At 36.2% G+C, this 16,635-nt stretch overlaps 4 protein-coding genes across 4 annotated transcripts; 2 read left to right on the top strand and 2 right to left on the bottom strand.

The window, feature by feature from the left end:
• Positions 1 to 2,668: 2,668 nt before the first annotated feature.
• On the top strand, positions 2,669 to 3,728 carry LOC6644227 (derlin-1). The gene is made up of 2 exons (XM_002067067.4): positions 2,669 to 3,391; positions 3,458 to 3,728. Exons 1-2 carry the CDS (start codon positions 2,778 to 2,780, stop codon positions 3,585 to 3,587), a joined length of 744 nt encoding a protein of 247 aa, XP_002067103.1. The 5' UTR covers positions 2,669 to 2,777; the 3' UTR covers positions 3,588 to 3,728.
• A 1,950-nt stretch (positions 3,729 to 5,678) lies between these two features.
• LOC6644226 (BRCA2-interacting transcriptional repressor EMSY) lies at positions 5,679 to 11,841 on the bottom strand. The gene is made up of 6 exons (XM_002067066.4): positions 11,651 to 11,841; positions 11,347 to 11,521; positions 10,965 to 11,232; positions 8,969 to 9,362; positions 6,878 to 8,878; positions 5,679 to 6,811 (listed from the first exon to the last, which is right to left on the bottom strand). The coding sequence occupies exons 1-6, from the start codon at positions 11,709 to 11,711 to the stop codon at positions 6,564 to 6,566; spliced, it is 3,147 nt and encodes a 1,048-aa protein (XP_002067102.3). The 5' UTR covers positions 11,712 to 11,841; the 3' UTR covers positions 5,679 to 6,563.
• Positions 11,842 to 12,756: 915 nt separating this feature from the next.
• On the bottom strand, positions 12,757 to 13,652 carry LOC6643777 (adenosine 5'-monophosphoramidase HINT3). Its single transcript, XM_002067065.4, has 3 exons — positions 13,240 to 13,652; positions 12,979 to 13,172; positions 12,757 to 12,915 (listed from the first exon to the last, which is right to left on the bottom strand). The coding sequence occupies exons 1-3, from the start codon at positions 13,550 to 13,552 to the stop codon at positions 12,874 to 12,876; spliced, it is 549 nt and encodes a 182-aa protein (XP_002067101.2). The 5' UTR covers positions 13,553 to 13,652; the 3' UTR covers positions 12,757 to 12,873.
• Positions 13,653 to 13,946: 294 nt separating this feature from the next.
• On the top strand, positions 13,947 to 16,543 carry LOC6643776 (uncharacterized protein KIAA2013 homolog). The gene is made up of 5 exons (XM_002067064.4): positions 13,947 to 14,229; positions 14,286 to 14,766; positions 14,844 to 15,779; positions 15,842 to 15,966; positions 16,036 to 16,543. The coding sequence occupies exons 1-5, from the start codon at positions 14,043 to 14,045 to the stop codon at positions 16,221 to 16,223; spliced, it is 1,917 nt and encodes a 638-aa protein (XP_002067100.1). The 5' UTR covers positions 13,947 to 14,042; the 3' UTR covers positions 16,224 to 16,543.
• Positions 16,544 to 16,635: the final 92 nt, after the last annotated feature.

The following is a 16,635-nucleotide window of genomic DNA, read 5'->3' as shown; positions in this document are numbered from 1 at the left end:
GGGTCCTGGTTCAGGTAAAAAGCTCAACGGGTAAGTAAATAAAGCGAAGCTTACGTATAAACCATTTTCCTAACTGCAACCTGATGATGATGAAAATTATGATAATGATGTTCATGTTGATAATGATGATGATGATGAGGCAAATTCTGTTAATGGGCGTGGTTCGGCAGGGGAAATATTTCAGCGCATGCGTTTTAAGCCAAGATAATATAGCACCCATTATTATAGGGCTGACCAATCGGTGGGTGTGTCTTAAATTCTCGCAAATTCACACACATACACACCCTCACACACACGGACACACACAAACACACACACGGACACCCGCACTCAGATAACCGGTCACTTGATTAGCCTCGACATTTTGTTACTGTTTCTCTCCTTCCCTTTCTACTGCCCTTCTTCAGCGATGTCCTCTCTTTCATTCAGTCTCTTGTGCTCTCTCACACACCCTTTGCCCTTATCTCTCTCACTCTGGCCAAGTCTTGCCATCTTTGTCTATCTTACTCATGCAAAAATTAGAAAAAAATGAAATTCAACAGGCAAATAAATTCACCCACACTCACTCTAACCATTAGCTCCCTTCTCTCTCTCTCTCTCTCTCTCTCTTACACTCTTCCCTTCTCCTTCTCTCTCTCTCTCTCTCTCTCTCTCTCTCTCTCTTGCATAGTTCTTTCGCATTGGCATTTAACCACTTTAATCTGAACTTTACATTTCGTATAACCGGCTTTTACTTTCGTTTTCAACAAACTTTGCAAAAAAACTAACAACAAAATTAGCAAAACAAATAAACATAAAATTTATTCTGGAATTTTTGCACATTCGAAATCTACTTTAGGGATTTGCTGAAATTACAAAACCAATCTTTGAATATTTAGAAATGAATCCCTTTTTTAAAAATAAATAACATAGAAAAAGGGGAAAATATAACAAAAGGACTTCGATTTCTCCCCATTTATATGTAATTTTTGGTTTAAACTTCTTAAAAATTAATAGCATAAGAAATTGTATGGAAATTTTTATATTTTAGCTTTCTATGCATTTTATATTTTTGGTTAGTTTAGTCTGTAATTTTTGATTATTACTAAATAATTTTGTTTTATGAATAATTATCTTGAATGCAATTTGTTTTTAAAACAATCTTATTCTTTTTAGAATGCATTATAATTATGATTTTTAAGCCTTACCCAATAAATTTAAATAGGCAGATCTGTGGCTGCAAAATGGGAAAACTTTGCTCCTTAATGTATGCAATAGATTGAAAAAGTATTTATAGTATTCAATAAATTTATAACTTTTCTTCTGTCTTGTAATTTAGTAAGTGTCTGTAGACAATGTTTGCTTCAAGGATTGTATTTTATTCACTGGATATTCTACAGTTTATTGATATGTTTCATAAAGCGATCTCGTGGACTGCATATTGCATACTTTAGGGAGTAAAGTATATGTATAAAATACTAGTAAAATACTTTGGACATTCAGCTGGAAATTAATTAAAGTAAATTCTTCTCTTTACTAAAGATCAAATCCTAAAACTAATTCAAATTCTCCTTTAAATACATAAAAAATTAAAAAATATATCATCTTGGTAAAATATATTCATATTTTTCGTACGTTGATTTTTTGGCAATTTACTTTTTCCAACGGTCCGAGTCGAGTTTGCCCCTTAAGCACTTCAGAGTTCATCATATTGGAAAAGCGCACATTTTCAAGTGCCTTCAACTTCCTTTGCATGTGAATGTGTGTGTGAGTGTGTGTGTGTGTGCGTTCATTAAGTTCGCACCACTGCTTCGCGATTGTATTGTATTTTGGCACACGTTTCTTACCTGTGTATACCAATTGCTGTCAAAAATCTGTTAACAAAGGACCGCCAACTAAAAATAAAAGATAACTAAAAAGATGGCAAAATGAAAACCATAAATGAAATTTCGCTATTTATTTGTGTGTTTTCGTGTGTTACAAATGAAGAGTGACTATCATTTGATATTTCAGTCATACAAACACACAAAAATACACACATACATATGTGCATTTATTTTCTTTTGATAGATTTCTTTGTTAAAAAATTGTTAATAAAAAGAAAAACTCATCGGAAGTTTTCAATGGCTTTTAAATTGTTGTTTTAATTTCTGAAAGGAAAACATAATACAATATCTATATGTTATAAATCTTGTATTAATAAAAAACATATTAATTGTAAATATAATATTTTATGCTGGTTGATCGTAGAACAAAATGTAATTCAAAAGATAACGATATAATATAATCTTATTATATTATAATAAGTTTAACCTCTTTACGTTAAAGTACCCAAAAACTATCCTTCATTTATTTAACTGCTACCTTTAAGCCCAAATGAACCTTTAAATCTCATAAAGAAATGACCTACACGTTTTGCTTAAATTCAGATTAACCGCTCATACGATAGCACATAAATATCGATAGCATCGATAATTGTCGATAACGCTTCTGCCCATATGACATGGAAGTAATTGTTTGCCATAACAAAGTAAGAATTAGTTTTAATCAGTTGCAAAATTAATAAAAGTTCTATGTAAAATAATAATTACAAACAAACCAGTACAATTTTTTTTTTGTGAAATGAAAGTTATGTTTAAAAACTATCGATAGTCTTGCCATCAATGATTTAACAAACTTAGTAAATATGCTCATCTCTAGTTTTAAAGACACGTAAATAAAGGCAAACTGGCAAAAAATTTCACATATATTTCTATTAAAATTATCAGACAGAATTTATAAACGACAAAAAATTGAATATGGCAGACGCAGGCCAATGGTATAACTCGCTGCCGCGGTTCACCCGCTACTGGCTAACTGCAACAGTTGGTTTGAGTCTTCTGTGCAGATTCGGACTCTTGCCCATGGAGTACATGTACTTGTCCCGTGAACTCGTACTAACCCGGCTCCAATTGTGGCGATGTGTGACCTCGCTGTTTGTGTTCCCATTGAGCGGTGCGACTGGATTCCATTTCCTTATCAATTGCTATTTCATCACCCAGTACAGTGCCAGGCTGGAGAAGGATCAATATGCTCGCAGTCCGGCAGATTATATGTACCTGCTGATCATAACGGCCATACTAGCCAATCTTGGTGGCATGGTCTTCAATGTATATTTTCTCATGGACATGCTGGTTGTGGCCATCACTTATATATGGTGCCAGTTGAACAAGGAAGTTATAGTTAGCTTTTGGTTTGGCAGTCGCTTCAAGGCCATGTATTTGCCCTGGGTTCTGGCCGGTATTGAGCTAATATTCCATGGCTCATTGGCCTCATTAGTTGGTATTTTCAATGGCCATGTTTACTATTTTCTCAAGTTCCAATATCCTCAAGAACTGGGCGGCAATGCTTTCCTCGAAACTCCACAATTTCTGTAAGTTACATATATACTTTTGTATCCCATTTATTAGACCATTTATTTTTCTTCATTTAATTATAGCAAACGCTTTGCACCCGATGTCTCTGGCGGTATCAGCGGCTTCGGCATCCCACCGGAAAGTAGAGCACCCCCACAAAGGCAAGCCCCCAATAATCCCTGGGGCCGTGGAATGACTTTGGGACGCAATTGAAATTACCTCAACGTCTAGTCTAGTTTTATATACATATATATATATATATCTTTTTCTTTCCTCACTCATTGTAAAAAGTTGTTTTTTCTTCAATTATGATCTGTACTGAATTTCTTATTGTAACAAAAAACTGAAACATTATTTCTAATGCTTATCATCTTTCAAAGTTTGTTTAACCCAAATTTGATTAAACAACAGCAATAAGTTAACATGTTAAGTGGATGGGATTGTGCATTTGTATGCATACATGAAATTACAAATACATTTACATACATACACATACATATATCTACAAGAAATAAATATATGTACATAAAAGACAAAATTAATAGACCTATTATTTGGGCTGGAGAATGAATTGGTGGCAGGAAACATTTAAATGGGTTAAAGTTGATAATATTTTACATTGATAACATGGCTTTTCATCCATTTCTTTAAGAGAACCTCTAGACCAGAAGTTGTGCTATAGATTTTAGTGGTTAAGTATGTGGTTACTAGTAATATTATTTTAAGATACTTCGATATGTCAATGGAGAAAACAAATTCTAGAAACCGTTCTCGACTTAAATGAAAATTTTCGTCATGTTGTTGTGATTTTCATAAACTTAAATATGTATTTAGAAGCAAAAAGATGAGAAAAGTAAAAAAAAAGTTGTTAATTAGTTAGTCAACGACGTGTCTCTTAAAGATTTTCGGAGCAGATGGTCATCTTATACCTCCTAATATAAGATTTCAAACGTTTTTATTCAAACTAAAGCATTTAACAAACCAGTTTATCAACCAATAACTCCTTATATAAAATTTCATACGTTTCAATTCAAATGAAAACATTTGAAATAGTTTTAAGGTTTTATCTCAAAGGTTAATAAACTTTTCTGACGTGGCTTTTAATAGATTTACACCAAGGCAATAAGAAATTTCAAAGGTTAGCTTCAAAATGTGACTAAGATCTACTTAATTTCAATGTCTATGAAATTTAAATGGCACAATACGAAATTTAAAATGTTCTTTAATTCTTAATATGTTCTTCTAACTACTATGTAATGAAATAAATAAATGTTTTGACTACCTTTGATACAGTTGACATCAATCAAATTCAATCATCAATCAAAAAATATTAATAAAAGAGAATAAGTGCTTCATTGTGTTCTTTGATTTACTGTTTAGAAATTCGTTTAGTTTAGTTTTCGCTTTGTCAGTCCTAAAACGACCTAAAAACGATTACTTACAAGGATTTCCTTTAATTTTGAGAACTTACATATGCAGAAATAATCAAAGTTGTTTTTTAGATTTATTTTTAAAATCAAATAAAAGAAGAAAACCTTTTAAAGACCGATTCAACGTGGAAAAACTAAAAAATATTTGATGACATATTAATAAATTTCAAATAAAATTTCGAGGTTCTAGGTAAGTATTCTAGTCTAATATCCATAATATGTTCCTGAAAGAATTACGTTGAATTATGATTTTTACATTTAAATTTATTTTATTTAAAATTTCTATGCTAAAAATTTTACAGCGACACGCATTGTTCAACAATATTTTGTATTACATTATTTTCAGAGGTTTCCTTTTTTATTTTTGTTGTTTTCATAATTTTTTATATTTTTAATTTTCTGTTTTACCATTTTCTATTTGCATTTTTTTCAGTTTTAATTTTTTTTTTCTTTTTTTTTTTGTCATCTTAATTTTTACTTAATTTTTTTGAAAAACCCGTTTTCCGGTTTGCATTCGATTTATGTATGTACTTGGATTTGGTCTAAAAAAAAACGGGTTGACAACAGTATTTAGAATTAGATTTACAAAATCGACGCATAAAATACTTAAAATCTATTTGCAGTAATTGAGTAATTACGTGTGTGTGTGTGGGTTAATTCAAAAATTTCTTTTAACCATCTTATTGGCAACCCTTAACTACTTTTTTTATACATATTATATATATAGATATAACATGTATAACTTGTTGTTTGCTTTTCGAAATTCTCGAATTTTTTTTTTTGTCTGGCTGATATTATATACACAACTTCAATTTGCTTAAGGTGGAACTAGGGACTATAATCTCATAAAAGAAAAAAAAAACCTTGTCAATGAAAATTAAAAAAATTTTTAGTGTTTTTTCTTTTTCTTTTTCAACTTAAAAAACTTAAACTTAATTTAAAGGACCTTAGATTTTATATACATTTGTTATACAAAGAAAAAATTAAGGTATATCATGAAGGATTGCAAATTAAAAGTAATTAAAACAAATTCATATAAAGACAATATATATACCATCGGTGCAGTATTGCAATTTAACATACCTATATATATATAAGGACATATATATATGGTTAAATATAGAGATAATGTTTAAAACTGTTCCATTGTTGTTTCATTTGCTGCTGGGGGAGGTGTGTGAGGGGTAGTCACAGTGTCATCTGTTTCGTAATTAATTTTCTTTTGAGTTGGTTTGGAAAATTAGTATGCATATGTATATGTATGTATATAGGATGGGTATATAAAAACTAATTCTATATGTTCATTATTCGTTATTCCAATGGGATTGTTTCCTTCATTTGTTTAGAACTTAAAAACTTAACTAACTTATGGTTCGCTTTCCCTTTTTTTCTTTTCGTCACTGTGAGTACCCACCATTAAAAATTGGCAACTTAACTATTGCAACAGAATTCGTTTCGAAGCTTCATTCACAATTGATTAATTCAAAAATTAAGAACTTCATATTGTTACTAAACTAAACTACTAATTCTAAATTTAAACCGGGCGTTTCTGAGTGTGTGTGTGTGTGTCTCTAAGATGATGCTCTTGCTGTGCGTTCTTGAATTAAATCACTGAAGAGTTGTTTTTTGCACTGGAATATATATACAGATTTCAATATGTATATATATATATATATATGATGGAGCCGGGGCAAAATTTCGAGTTTTGTTTGGATGTAAACGAAAAACTTTCTTCTTAACAATTTTTAAACAACTTTTTCTATAATCTTGATGCAGCACCAGCAGCTCCCAATGGCTGCTGCTCCTGATGTTGCTTCTGTTGCGGCTGCTGGGATAGAGCTGGCACAATAGAAGCCTTCAATGAGGTTGTGGTTGTTGTTGTCGTTGAGGCAGCAATCTCTGCTGGCGATATGCTACTACTGCTGGCGCTATCAATTTCAATTGGCTGCTCCAATTCCATGTCCACATACTCAATGGCACTCTCATCCTCGGGATTAAGTTCAATAACTGCAAGAACGAAGTCAAGATGAGATGAAAAGAGCTAAAATTAAGATGAAATTTCGTTAAACTTACTGCGATTGTTGAGCTGCTCTGTATCCTGTTCCTCATCCTCTTCTATTATGACATCCTCGAGCGATTGACTCGCCGTCGAATTGCTTGTTGTGGCCGTTACTTTGGATGCTTGATCCAATTCCATTTCCCAATCGGTGGCATTGAAGACAACCAAAGGTGTTGATTTACCGCCAACGGTTTTAGTTTCCGTTGTTGTTCCATTGTCGGCCACAATAATGGGCATATTAATAATATCAATAGGTGTATCTTCTGTAATCAGTTGATTGGGTTTAACTTTCGTCGAAGATTGAGTTGTTGAGGAAGCAGAGGAGCAAGAGGCAGTGGTTGGCCCAGCGGTGGTTGTATTAGCACCTGGCACCGTCGAGGAAGTTGCTCCTATGACAACCACATTCGTTTTGCCACCCAATAACTGTTCGCTACCACCCGCCACTGGTGTCACAGCTGCCGTCTTGGGCTTTTGGGCCGCAGTCAGGGTAACCGCACGCATGGTACTGGTGGCACTGGCCGGAAGAAATACCAAATTATTCTTGCCAACGCCGGCGGTGGCAAAGGTTAAAGTGGTGGGCTTGATTTTGGCATTACTGGAGCTGGCGCTAGAGTTGCTGCTATTGCTACTGGTCACAGTGATGGTTTGGGGGCTAGTGTTGGTTCCGCTTCCGCTTCCAGCACTCGAGATCACTTGCGTGGGCGTAAGGATTTGCATTTTCTGTATGGGTATCCTGGACTGTGGTGAGGTGGGTGACAACATATTGCCTGTAGGCGAATGGGCATTTACGGTGCCTCCTCCGACTACTGCTGCTCCTGTGGCTGCTGGCACGCCACTGGCATTGTTCAGTTTATGTATTATACTGCCAGCTGGCAATTTACCCGATTGCAAAAACAATTTCCCATTGGGCGAACAGATCTTAATGTTACGCAGGGCACCGCTGGGCAGTGGCTTGATATTGAGATGGCCAGTGGATGTTCCTCCGCCACCAGTTCCAGTTGTCAACTTAATGTTAGTCAATAGCTGTGTCGATGTACTTGCTCCAGCTGGAGTAGCTGCCTTAATATTGATACTAGCCGCTTGTTTGCCTCGGAAAAGAGGCGTTACTGTTGCTGTGGGCGTGGCTAATGGAGTTATAAGTGTATTATTCAAACTGCTGGCCGGTATATTCTTAATAATGTTCACTGTGGAGGCACTACTCAGTGGCGTGACACCACCAGCCCGCTGCAGATCTTTGGGACTACCACCTCCCACTATGGCCAATTGAGCCGCTGCTGCCGCCGTTTGCTCTGTATAGGGAAGAACACGCACCGTTGGCCCGGTGGCTAACGTTTTGGCCTGTGCCTTGGCCTGGGTCTCGTTGCCTGAGGCTGTTTCCAGCAATTGAATCTTTTTCGGTGTCAATTTGGAGACTGTTGTTGGTTGGCTGCCGCTGTTGCCGGTGGATGGACTTCCCACTACTCCCGCCACCGGACGTAGTTTGGTTCCCAATGGCGGGGCTGGAATCTGTTGGACACTAATGATTTGTGGTGCTAACGGCAGATTGGCTGTTGATATAACTGGAGAAGTGGGTGTCGTCGTCGGTTGACGTTCCTCGACAATGTATTTCTTGACAGGAGTCGATAGCTGCGTTGCCGGCTGGGCAGCCGTTGGCTTCTCCTTGAATATGATTGGTGAGTTGGCAAATCCCCGTGCATTGGGGGAACCCAATTCGCCAGCTGTCGTCGGACCATATACAACACGGGCCGTTTGCGGCAATGGCTTCAATTTACACGGTGTTACGGAAGCTGAATTTGCATTTAATGTGGGATTGGGTGTGGCTGTTGTTGGTGGCGTTGTTGTGGCTCCCACGGATCTAAGTGCCTCATCGAGAATGTATTCTACATGAGGCTGGACTACCAAATGATTGGGAATCATCTGCTGTTGCTGCTGCTGCTCTGGCGGTGGTCCAGGTAGTAATACTTTTTGCAGCTGTTGTTGTTGTTGATGTTTTTGTTGTTGCAGCAATTGTTGTTGTTGTTGCTGCTGCTGCTGCTGTTGCAATTGCTGCTGCAGTTGTTGTTGTTGCTGCAATTGTTGTTGCTGTTGCTGCTGCTGTAAGAAATGCTTGCGTCGTCCACTTTTAGCTGGTGCTGCCACACGTTTCCCTGCCACAGGCAACGCACCACCACCCATTCCTCCCGCTCCTCCTCCTGGTCCTCCTGTATGATTGTGCATAGCATTTGCTAAATTCTTCTTGCTATTGCTGGCCAAACGTTGTTTATGCTTCTGATGCTGCTGATAGAAATAACGTTGCTGCAATGTCCTTGGACTCGGTCTCTGCTCTGGTGGCAACAATTCCAAATCCTCATTGGACATAATTTGTTGTTGTTGATGCTGTTGCAATTGTCTGTCGTGTTGCAAATGACGCTTTTTATTCGGTTTACCATCGCCTCCTTCATTCTCTTTACGCTTCTGTGTGGCTTTCTTTACCTCAGTGGGTAAATCGGGTACTTTGAACTATTGAATAACAAAAAGAACGAAAAGTCGTAAATGTAAATTTCTTAAAAAGTTCAACTTTAAATTGATCATTCAACTAAGTACTTAAAGTGTAAAGTTATTGGTTTCAACAGAAACCATTGATTTGGCCAGTTTAATCATATACCTTAGATGCTACTTTCTTATATAGATAAAGATTCTGCTTAGTAACGGATCTGGGTATGGAAATTTTTCAATATCGAACTTTTAGCAGGATAAGATTAAGCTACTCTTAAAGTGACCTTAAACAATTTACTATATGAATCCATCTTAATCCATCTTTCTTTTCCACTATCCATCATGGACCTTTTTTTCAGTATTTGCTTCACAGGAAGAGAAACTCCCTCCACGTCACGGTTCGATCTTGAGACAACAGCATAAAGCAATAAAACAAAATTAAAAAACTAACTAGGTTTAGATGGTATTTAAGTCAGGGTTTCTAAAACTCTTCAGCAAAATCGGGCAAAAAAGAAAACAGAAAAAAGAGATATCTCCAACTTCTTATATGATACGAATTTTAATCCGGATTTGTCTGAGTTTAACTGTCAAACTTGAGTCACTCTTTCATTGGATCTGAATCAAAATTTACGATATACAAAAATAAATAATCATGTTAAAGTACTCCTTTCAGTTATAAAGTCCATTTAAGATTTTATTACAATGTTCATACTTCAGGCAAAATAGAGAGCTCTAAGTGCAACTTATTTCAATTATTTTCATTTATCAAATATATCCCTACTATTGTAATTTCTGCTACGATTTGGTTAGAAAACTAAACTTAAGCCTACAGTTAAACAAAAATTGAAAAATCTTTTTATGTGAACCCTAATTGGTACGTGTTAAACTATACAAACACGATCATATGTTTCATTATATAAATAGATTAAGAATATGAAAAATTTTTATATAAAGATGACTTCAAATAAATCTAAACTAAAAATAACCATGTAGCTGGATAATATGCACTCAGATATATACAAACTTTTGATGGAAATCTTCACCTTTTACCTTTAAACTATAAATCATTAACAAAAACCCTTTTTGCCCTACAAAACCTTCTTACCAATTCTTTAACAGCTCTGTTAACATTTAACATTATACTGTTAAAATTTAACTACTGCTTCAAAAGTGATAGTGAAAATATTGTTAATTGTAATTAAATTGTAAATAAACTTAAAAGGTCGTAAAAATTGTAATTTGCTTTTGTATATATTAAAAGTAAGCGTAATCGTCTAAAGTTGTAAGTAAGTCTAATTGCCATAGAGCTATATGAATTCCAATAAGAAATTCCCATTTTACAGTTTGTGTGATACTTAACAAGAATTGGTGCCACATCTGTGGAATTATCGCCCAACCACCCACCCACGCATTAACAATTGGGATCCCACCATTGAAGCATATCAACCCAGTGCAGACTGTACTTTCACTGCCCCCACAAACACACACACACGCGCACCTATACATATGCATACACGAAGATAGGCAAAAAACTAAAAATTACAAATAGAGTATGCACGTATAGATGATGCCCCTCTATACATGTGTATAAATATATATATACAGGGTTATATAATTTCCTCTCACCGGCTCATCCAAGACCACAGGCGGCTCTGGGATTTTGGCTCGTCCGCCATGGCATAATGTCATTAAATTGGCCTGACCGATTAGGGCTTCGCCATATTTGGCCCCTGTATCGGCGGGCAGGGACAATTTGGCATTTTCGACAAATGCTTTTGCCGCCAAATCATTGGCCACAATGCTCATAGCCGTTTGCGGGCATATCCTTGGCAATAGGGGATACGGGCGTCGTCCTTCACGTGACCATTCCTGCCAGGTGTTAGGTCCACAGACACTGCAAATACAAATGCAGACACAGATAGATACACACACGCATACACACAAAGAGAAAGAGCCCCAAAGGATTGGTATTGTCAAGGAGTCCGGTTGTCCTGTCCGTTTTACTTACTTTTCGGCTATTGTGCACAATTGCTCATCGTTTGCGGCACGTCGCACCTCCGCACGGTGACGCTCTTGGGTTATGTGAAACAGTTGGCGCAATTCCTCCAGCATTTTGGTCTTTGATTCGCTCAGTGATCCTTGGGCGCGAAAAACGCTTATTATATGCGAATAGGACTCAAGCTCTGCACAAGACACAAGACACAAATGATAGAGTTAATAAAGATGGCCCCATATTGGCCACAGGAGGCGACTGTATCTGGCGCTGTGGCGCTCTGCATTGCCCGCTCCTTGCCAGCATCAGAAAAACGTACCAAGTCGACGCAGCATGCCGCGGCATTCCTCCCGCGACATTTCCAACGTTTGTGGCCACATCGTGTGCACGTTGATTACCACACCGTACGCTTAATGTACTCCAATGGCGTCGGTAAGCAACGCAACTCTTCCTAATTTATTAAAGATTTCTCTCGCTTGCAAAAAATTAAACAAACTTCTTCAATGGCGTTGCCGGAGGCATAATTTGCTTTTCGCTGATTCTGGCAGCTTTGCATTTTCTCCAGAGTTGCCAGATGCACTCACGGTCAAATCGATTAAATTTTTTTCTAACTCGATAGCATTTTGCAAAACTCTTTTTTACTTAAAAAGAATAATTTCTTGTCAAAATAATATATCAATGAACGCAATGCTTAAGAAACTTCCGTGTTCTTATCAATTTCAATCCATTTCAAAAATACAAACAGTTAAAATGTAAAATACAGTTTTCGGAACCAGTGCAGCTCAATAATTAAAACACTCAACAACCCTGCTGGCTTATACACTGTGCAACATGTTTTACATTTTATAATGAAAATTGCTAATAATAGGAACTAGATGAAATCAAAACTAAAAAATATAATTTTATTAAATTAAAGTTTATATTAACGATATTAAAAAAAATATATTTAAATGAGCTCAGAATAAAGTTAAGGATCTTTGTAATTTATTTCACTAAAAATACATGTTTATTCTACTTGTAATAAATTTTGTATTATGTAAACTGCACTAAAACGAGTGCAAAAATCTAAAATTGAAAACATAAATAAATATTTCATAAAATTTTTAAGATAACAATATTTGAATGTCTAAATAAATTGGTTTATTTTTTTATTTAAAAATGATTTCATAAAAATAAAAGCCATTTACACTCCTAAACAAGGTTTCTGTAATCAATAACAAATTAAATGCCTATAAAATTTAAAATCTTGTTTTTGGAAAGGTTCATATTGCCAAATCTTCAGCAATTGTTTCCTATATGCTTTCCTTGCAGCATAAATAAAAACATAATTTCTTACGATATGTTTCCAATTAGACTACCAACTGCGACATAAAGCGATCTTATCAGAAATGTAATATTTACAAACAACAAACACCAAAGTAAATGTAGGATAAATCAAAATAAGTAATTTATGCCGTCAATTGCACTTATTTGCTGTTGTACAAATTCATTTTTAAACATAACAATCAGCTGGGTAAATATTGATCAAAAGCATTCCAACTGCTACAGTTCTCTGTGTTCCAGAATCTCTCGAGCCGACTTGGCCTAGTTAAAAACAATATAAACAATCAGTTTGTGAACCAGTTTTAAGATTTAAATGCTACTAACCGATTTAAACCAGAATGATTCCATAAAATTAATTTTGTTAAGTAAACTCATTTCCGATGCCGGAGAAATGCCATGTAAATGCAAGTGCGACACTGAGATAAACGGCGGAATATGGAAACCAATAATTGTGTCATTATTGGCATCCACATTTTTCGTTTTAAGAAACTCGATCATGCCCTCCTCCATGCGTTTAACTGCAACAAGAATAAACATACTCATTTTAGCTTTTATGCAAATGTCTTTTGCTTTTTTGGAACTTACCCAGTCCATAGTGCGATTTGTTGAGGGCATTGAGACTCTCAAAGTGTAGCTTGGGTATAGCAAGATAATGATATTTGGACGCTGGTGCTATATCCTTGAATATAACGTATTCATCTGTTTCCACTAGAAGCACTGGCGGTGGTCCTTGTCGTCTGTTGGCAAAATCACAAAATTTGCAAGGTGTAAGCGACGTGGATGTCGCATAACTATTGGAGCCCCATGTGTACACCAATACGAGGAGCAGGAGCATAGAAAACCCGCATAGCACTAGAATTGTTTTCTTCTTTTTTATCAGTTTATCCGAAAAGGCCATTCTTATCACAGCACACGTAAAAATGTTGGCGCAGGCGCGCACATAGTGAAAGCAAATGATCCTCTATATATACTCTTTACTCTCAGCATGACTAACTTGAAATGCCGTTTGCCACTTAAATGTAAAGAGAGTGAGCTAAATAACTAAAAGCCTCGTAAAAATGACGCGAAACTTTGTACCAAGTAGTCAATAGATATTAATTTTTGATTTAAGAATGCTTGCGTAGTTTAACAAGAAAATAAAATTCAAGAATTAATGAGAGCGTATTTTTAATTCGTTTATGTAAAATGATTTTATAATTCCCAGTGTGACCAGTTGACTAATGTTTTGAAAATCTTACTCTTGCGTTTTTTACTTGCTACGGTCAGCCTGATTAGTGTGACCGCTCTATACTCTATTGCTGTTCACAATTCGCAGGGCTCTCAACAATTTGAGTTTCGCAGGGCCAGGGTAAATAAACTAATGAAAACTCAATTGTTAAGCTGCCAATATGTTGTTTCGTACGGCCAAAAACAAATTCGAGACGGCGGAAATAATGCGCCGTCTAAAGCGTCTGGCCGAAGGGACACTTTCCTCATATCGGCGTTTGTTTTTGCTGCTATTATGCGTTTGCATTGTCTTTTATTTGCTGCCGCCGATCTTTCGTTATATATTTCTCAGTGCACCGGAGCAGAAAGGTAATATTAATGACCATTACCCCCCGCTCGATTTAACAATTTATACCTTTTAACAGATCCACACAGCATGTGCATGGATGATCGACTGACTCCGTATATACTTCAGAATTATGAGTTCGATGCAAACATACGTCACGTGTCGCCTTCACCGCTGCCGGGCGAACATGATTACACGCCCTATGTAGGCAATGGATACATTGGATTGGAGGTGGCTCATAACGCTGCACTTAACATTAAACATGGACGCACTATGGTGCCCATACGCTTTCAACCGATTATTTCGGTCAATCCAGAAGGCGGCATCAATGCGGGTGAAAAAGAGGCCACCGTTGTGGAGTATCTAACTGGAATGGTTCATAGGTTTCAATGCTTTGCCGGCTATTTTGTTTCGTATACCTACTATGCTCATCGCACTCAACACAATATCCTGATGCAGGAACTACAGGTGACCAATACACGAAATATAGTTGAGGATGTTGAACTGATTATGCCACGCATAAGTCTACCCAACCTTTCCACTCGCACTATTCCGCTCAGGTAAATAAAATAAAAATAAAAGACACAGCTTTATGGGTAACTTTATGTATATATTAATGTGGCTTTGATTCCCCTAGTGAACCAGTTCAGATGGGTTTATCTACCTATAGTGAAATAAAAGTCATTACCGGAACCGTACAGCCATCGACCGATGATCCAACTAGATCCATTGTGATTAGCATTGTTACACCGAAATTGGATTCCAAGTTGCAGCTACGTAAACGGGGCACTGTGCGTGTCATCTATCCCATGGCTATACACTATTCGAAGCTCGTGATTGAGGGACAGGTGAAGTCAACCATTGATATAACCGAGCAGCAGGCGATTCAAGCCATGACAAAGCTTTTGCAAAAGATAAGCACTAAAGCCTCGAATACCGGATATAGCATTAATACCTATCGCCAGGAACACATCAATGTGTGGACAGACCTATGGGCTACGGGTTTTACAATAAGCACATCTAAAGCGGAGAATAGTTTGAACGGAGATCGTATTAATGCTACCATGTATGCCGTCCTATCTCAAGTCCGTAGTTTTGAGTACGAGGAATCGGGAGCTGGCTCTCCGACAATTAAGGAAGATATTGCCAAAGCCTTAACCTACGCCGAGGGTTGCTACGACTCTTATCACACACTTCAGGCAGAGAATTTGTGGCGAGATATGTCCAGTTTGCACCAACTGAATACTTTAGTTTCATCCTGGATGCTAACCTTAGAGAAACAAGGCTGTCATAATCTTATACGCGCTGGCGCCTCTGGTGTCATTCAGGCCATGGTCTTGAGTTTTGGAAGCTTTCGCTTTAGTAATCAGCATTTAGAGTGCAATATACATCCAAAATTCTTGCATAGAGATTTCCATTTTAGGCGACTTAACTATGGCAATAAAACCCATGTCAATGTCACCATTATTGTCAAGGATGACAATAAGGCGGTGATAAATGTGGCATTAGATCGTTCGGATCGCAGCTATTATGCCTGCGATGGCGGCTGTTTGGATGAACCAGTTTTGCTAACGTAACTAGAAACTTGAAAATTTATTAAACACTTTGGAATGTTGAAAATATTTATTCTTTTAGACAAAACCGACGACAATTCCCAGTAAAATTGACTGAACCCTTAACGGCTATATTGTATATAACCGAAGATAAGCAGCATATGGAGGATCTTCATCATGCCATACACGTTAAAGAAGTTGTAGAGGGTAAATTGCGCCTCCCAACCAATCGATGGAAATTTAAAAATTAATTAAGTTCTTGTTTTTTTTTTCTAGCTCCTGCCCACGAACAACATCTGATTGCTTTGCATAAGCATGGCCATCAATTGGGTGGCTTGCCAACGCTCTTTTGGGTATCGGTCTGTGCAATAATTATAGTATTTCATATATTCCTTTGTAAGCTTATAATCAAGGAGTACTGCGAACCAAGCGATAAGTTAAGATATCGTTATAACAAACCGTGATGCTAGTAATATATATATATATATATAATATAATATAAATAAAAAAAAAGAAAAGGAAAATTTAACTCGAAAAAAGGGTAAAATTCAAGCTCTACCTATAGATAGATAATTAGATTTTTATTGTATATTGCATTCAAAATAGTCAAATTCATAATAGGCCGCAATATTTTGTTTACTTTTTGTATATATATATATATATACATAAATCTCTGATACCGGTTCAATATGAGCGCTTAAATCATTTGTAAATGGCAATATTAAACCTTAAATTCCATGGGCTTATGTGTTCACCTATTTAACGATTTCAAATCAAATTAATTATATACCATAATTTAATAATTATGTTTGTAAAAAATATATTAAATTACACTAAATCTCTCTCTAAAACAAATGTTGAAATATCTTTGTATAA

This window comes from Drosophila willistoni, assembly GCF_018902025.1.
Source record: "Drosophila willistoni isolate 14030-0811.24 chromosome 2R unlocalized genomic scaffold, UCI_dwil_1.1 Seg167, whole genome shotgun sequence".
Classification (NCBI taxonomy): domain Eukaryota; kingdom Metazoa; phylum Arthropoda; class Insecta; order Diptera; family Drosophilidae; genus Drosophila; species Drosophila willistoni.
Note: the sequence above shows the minus strand (reverse complement) of the source record. Positions and strands in the feature narration are given on the sequence as shown.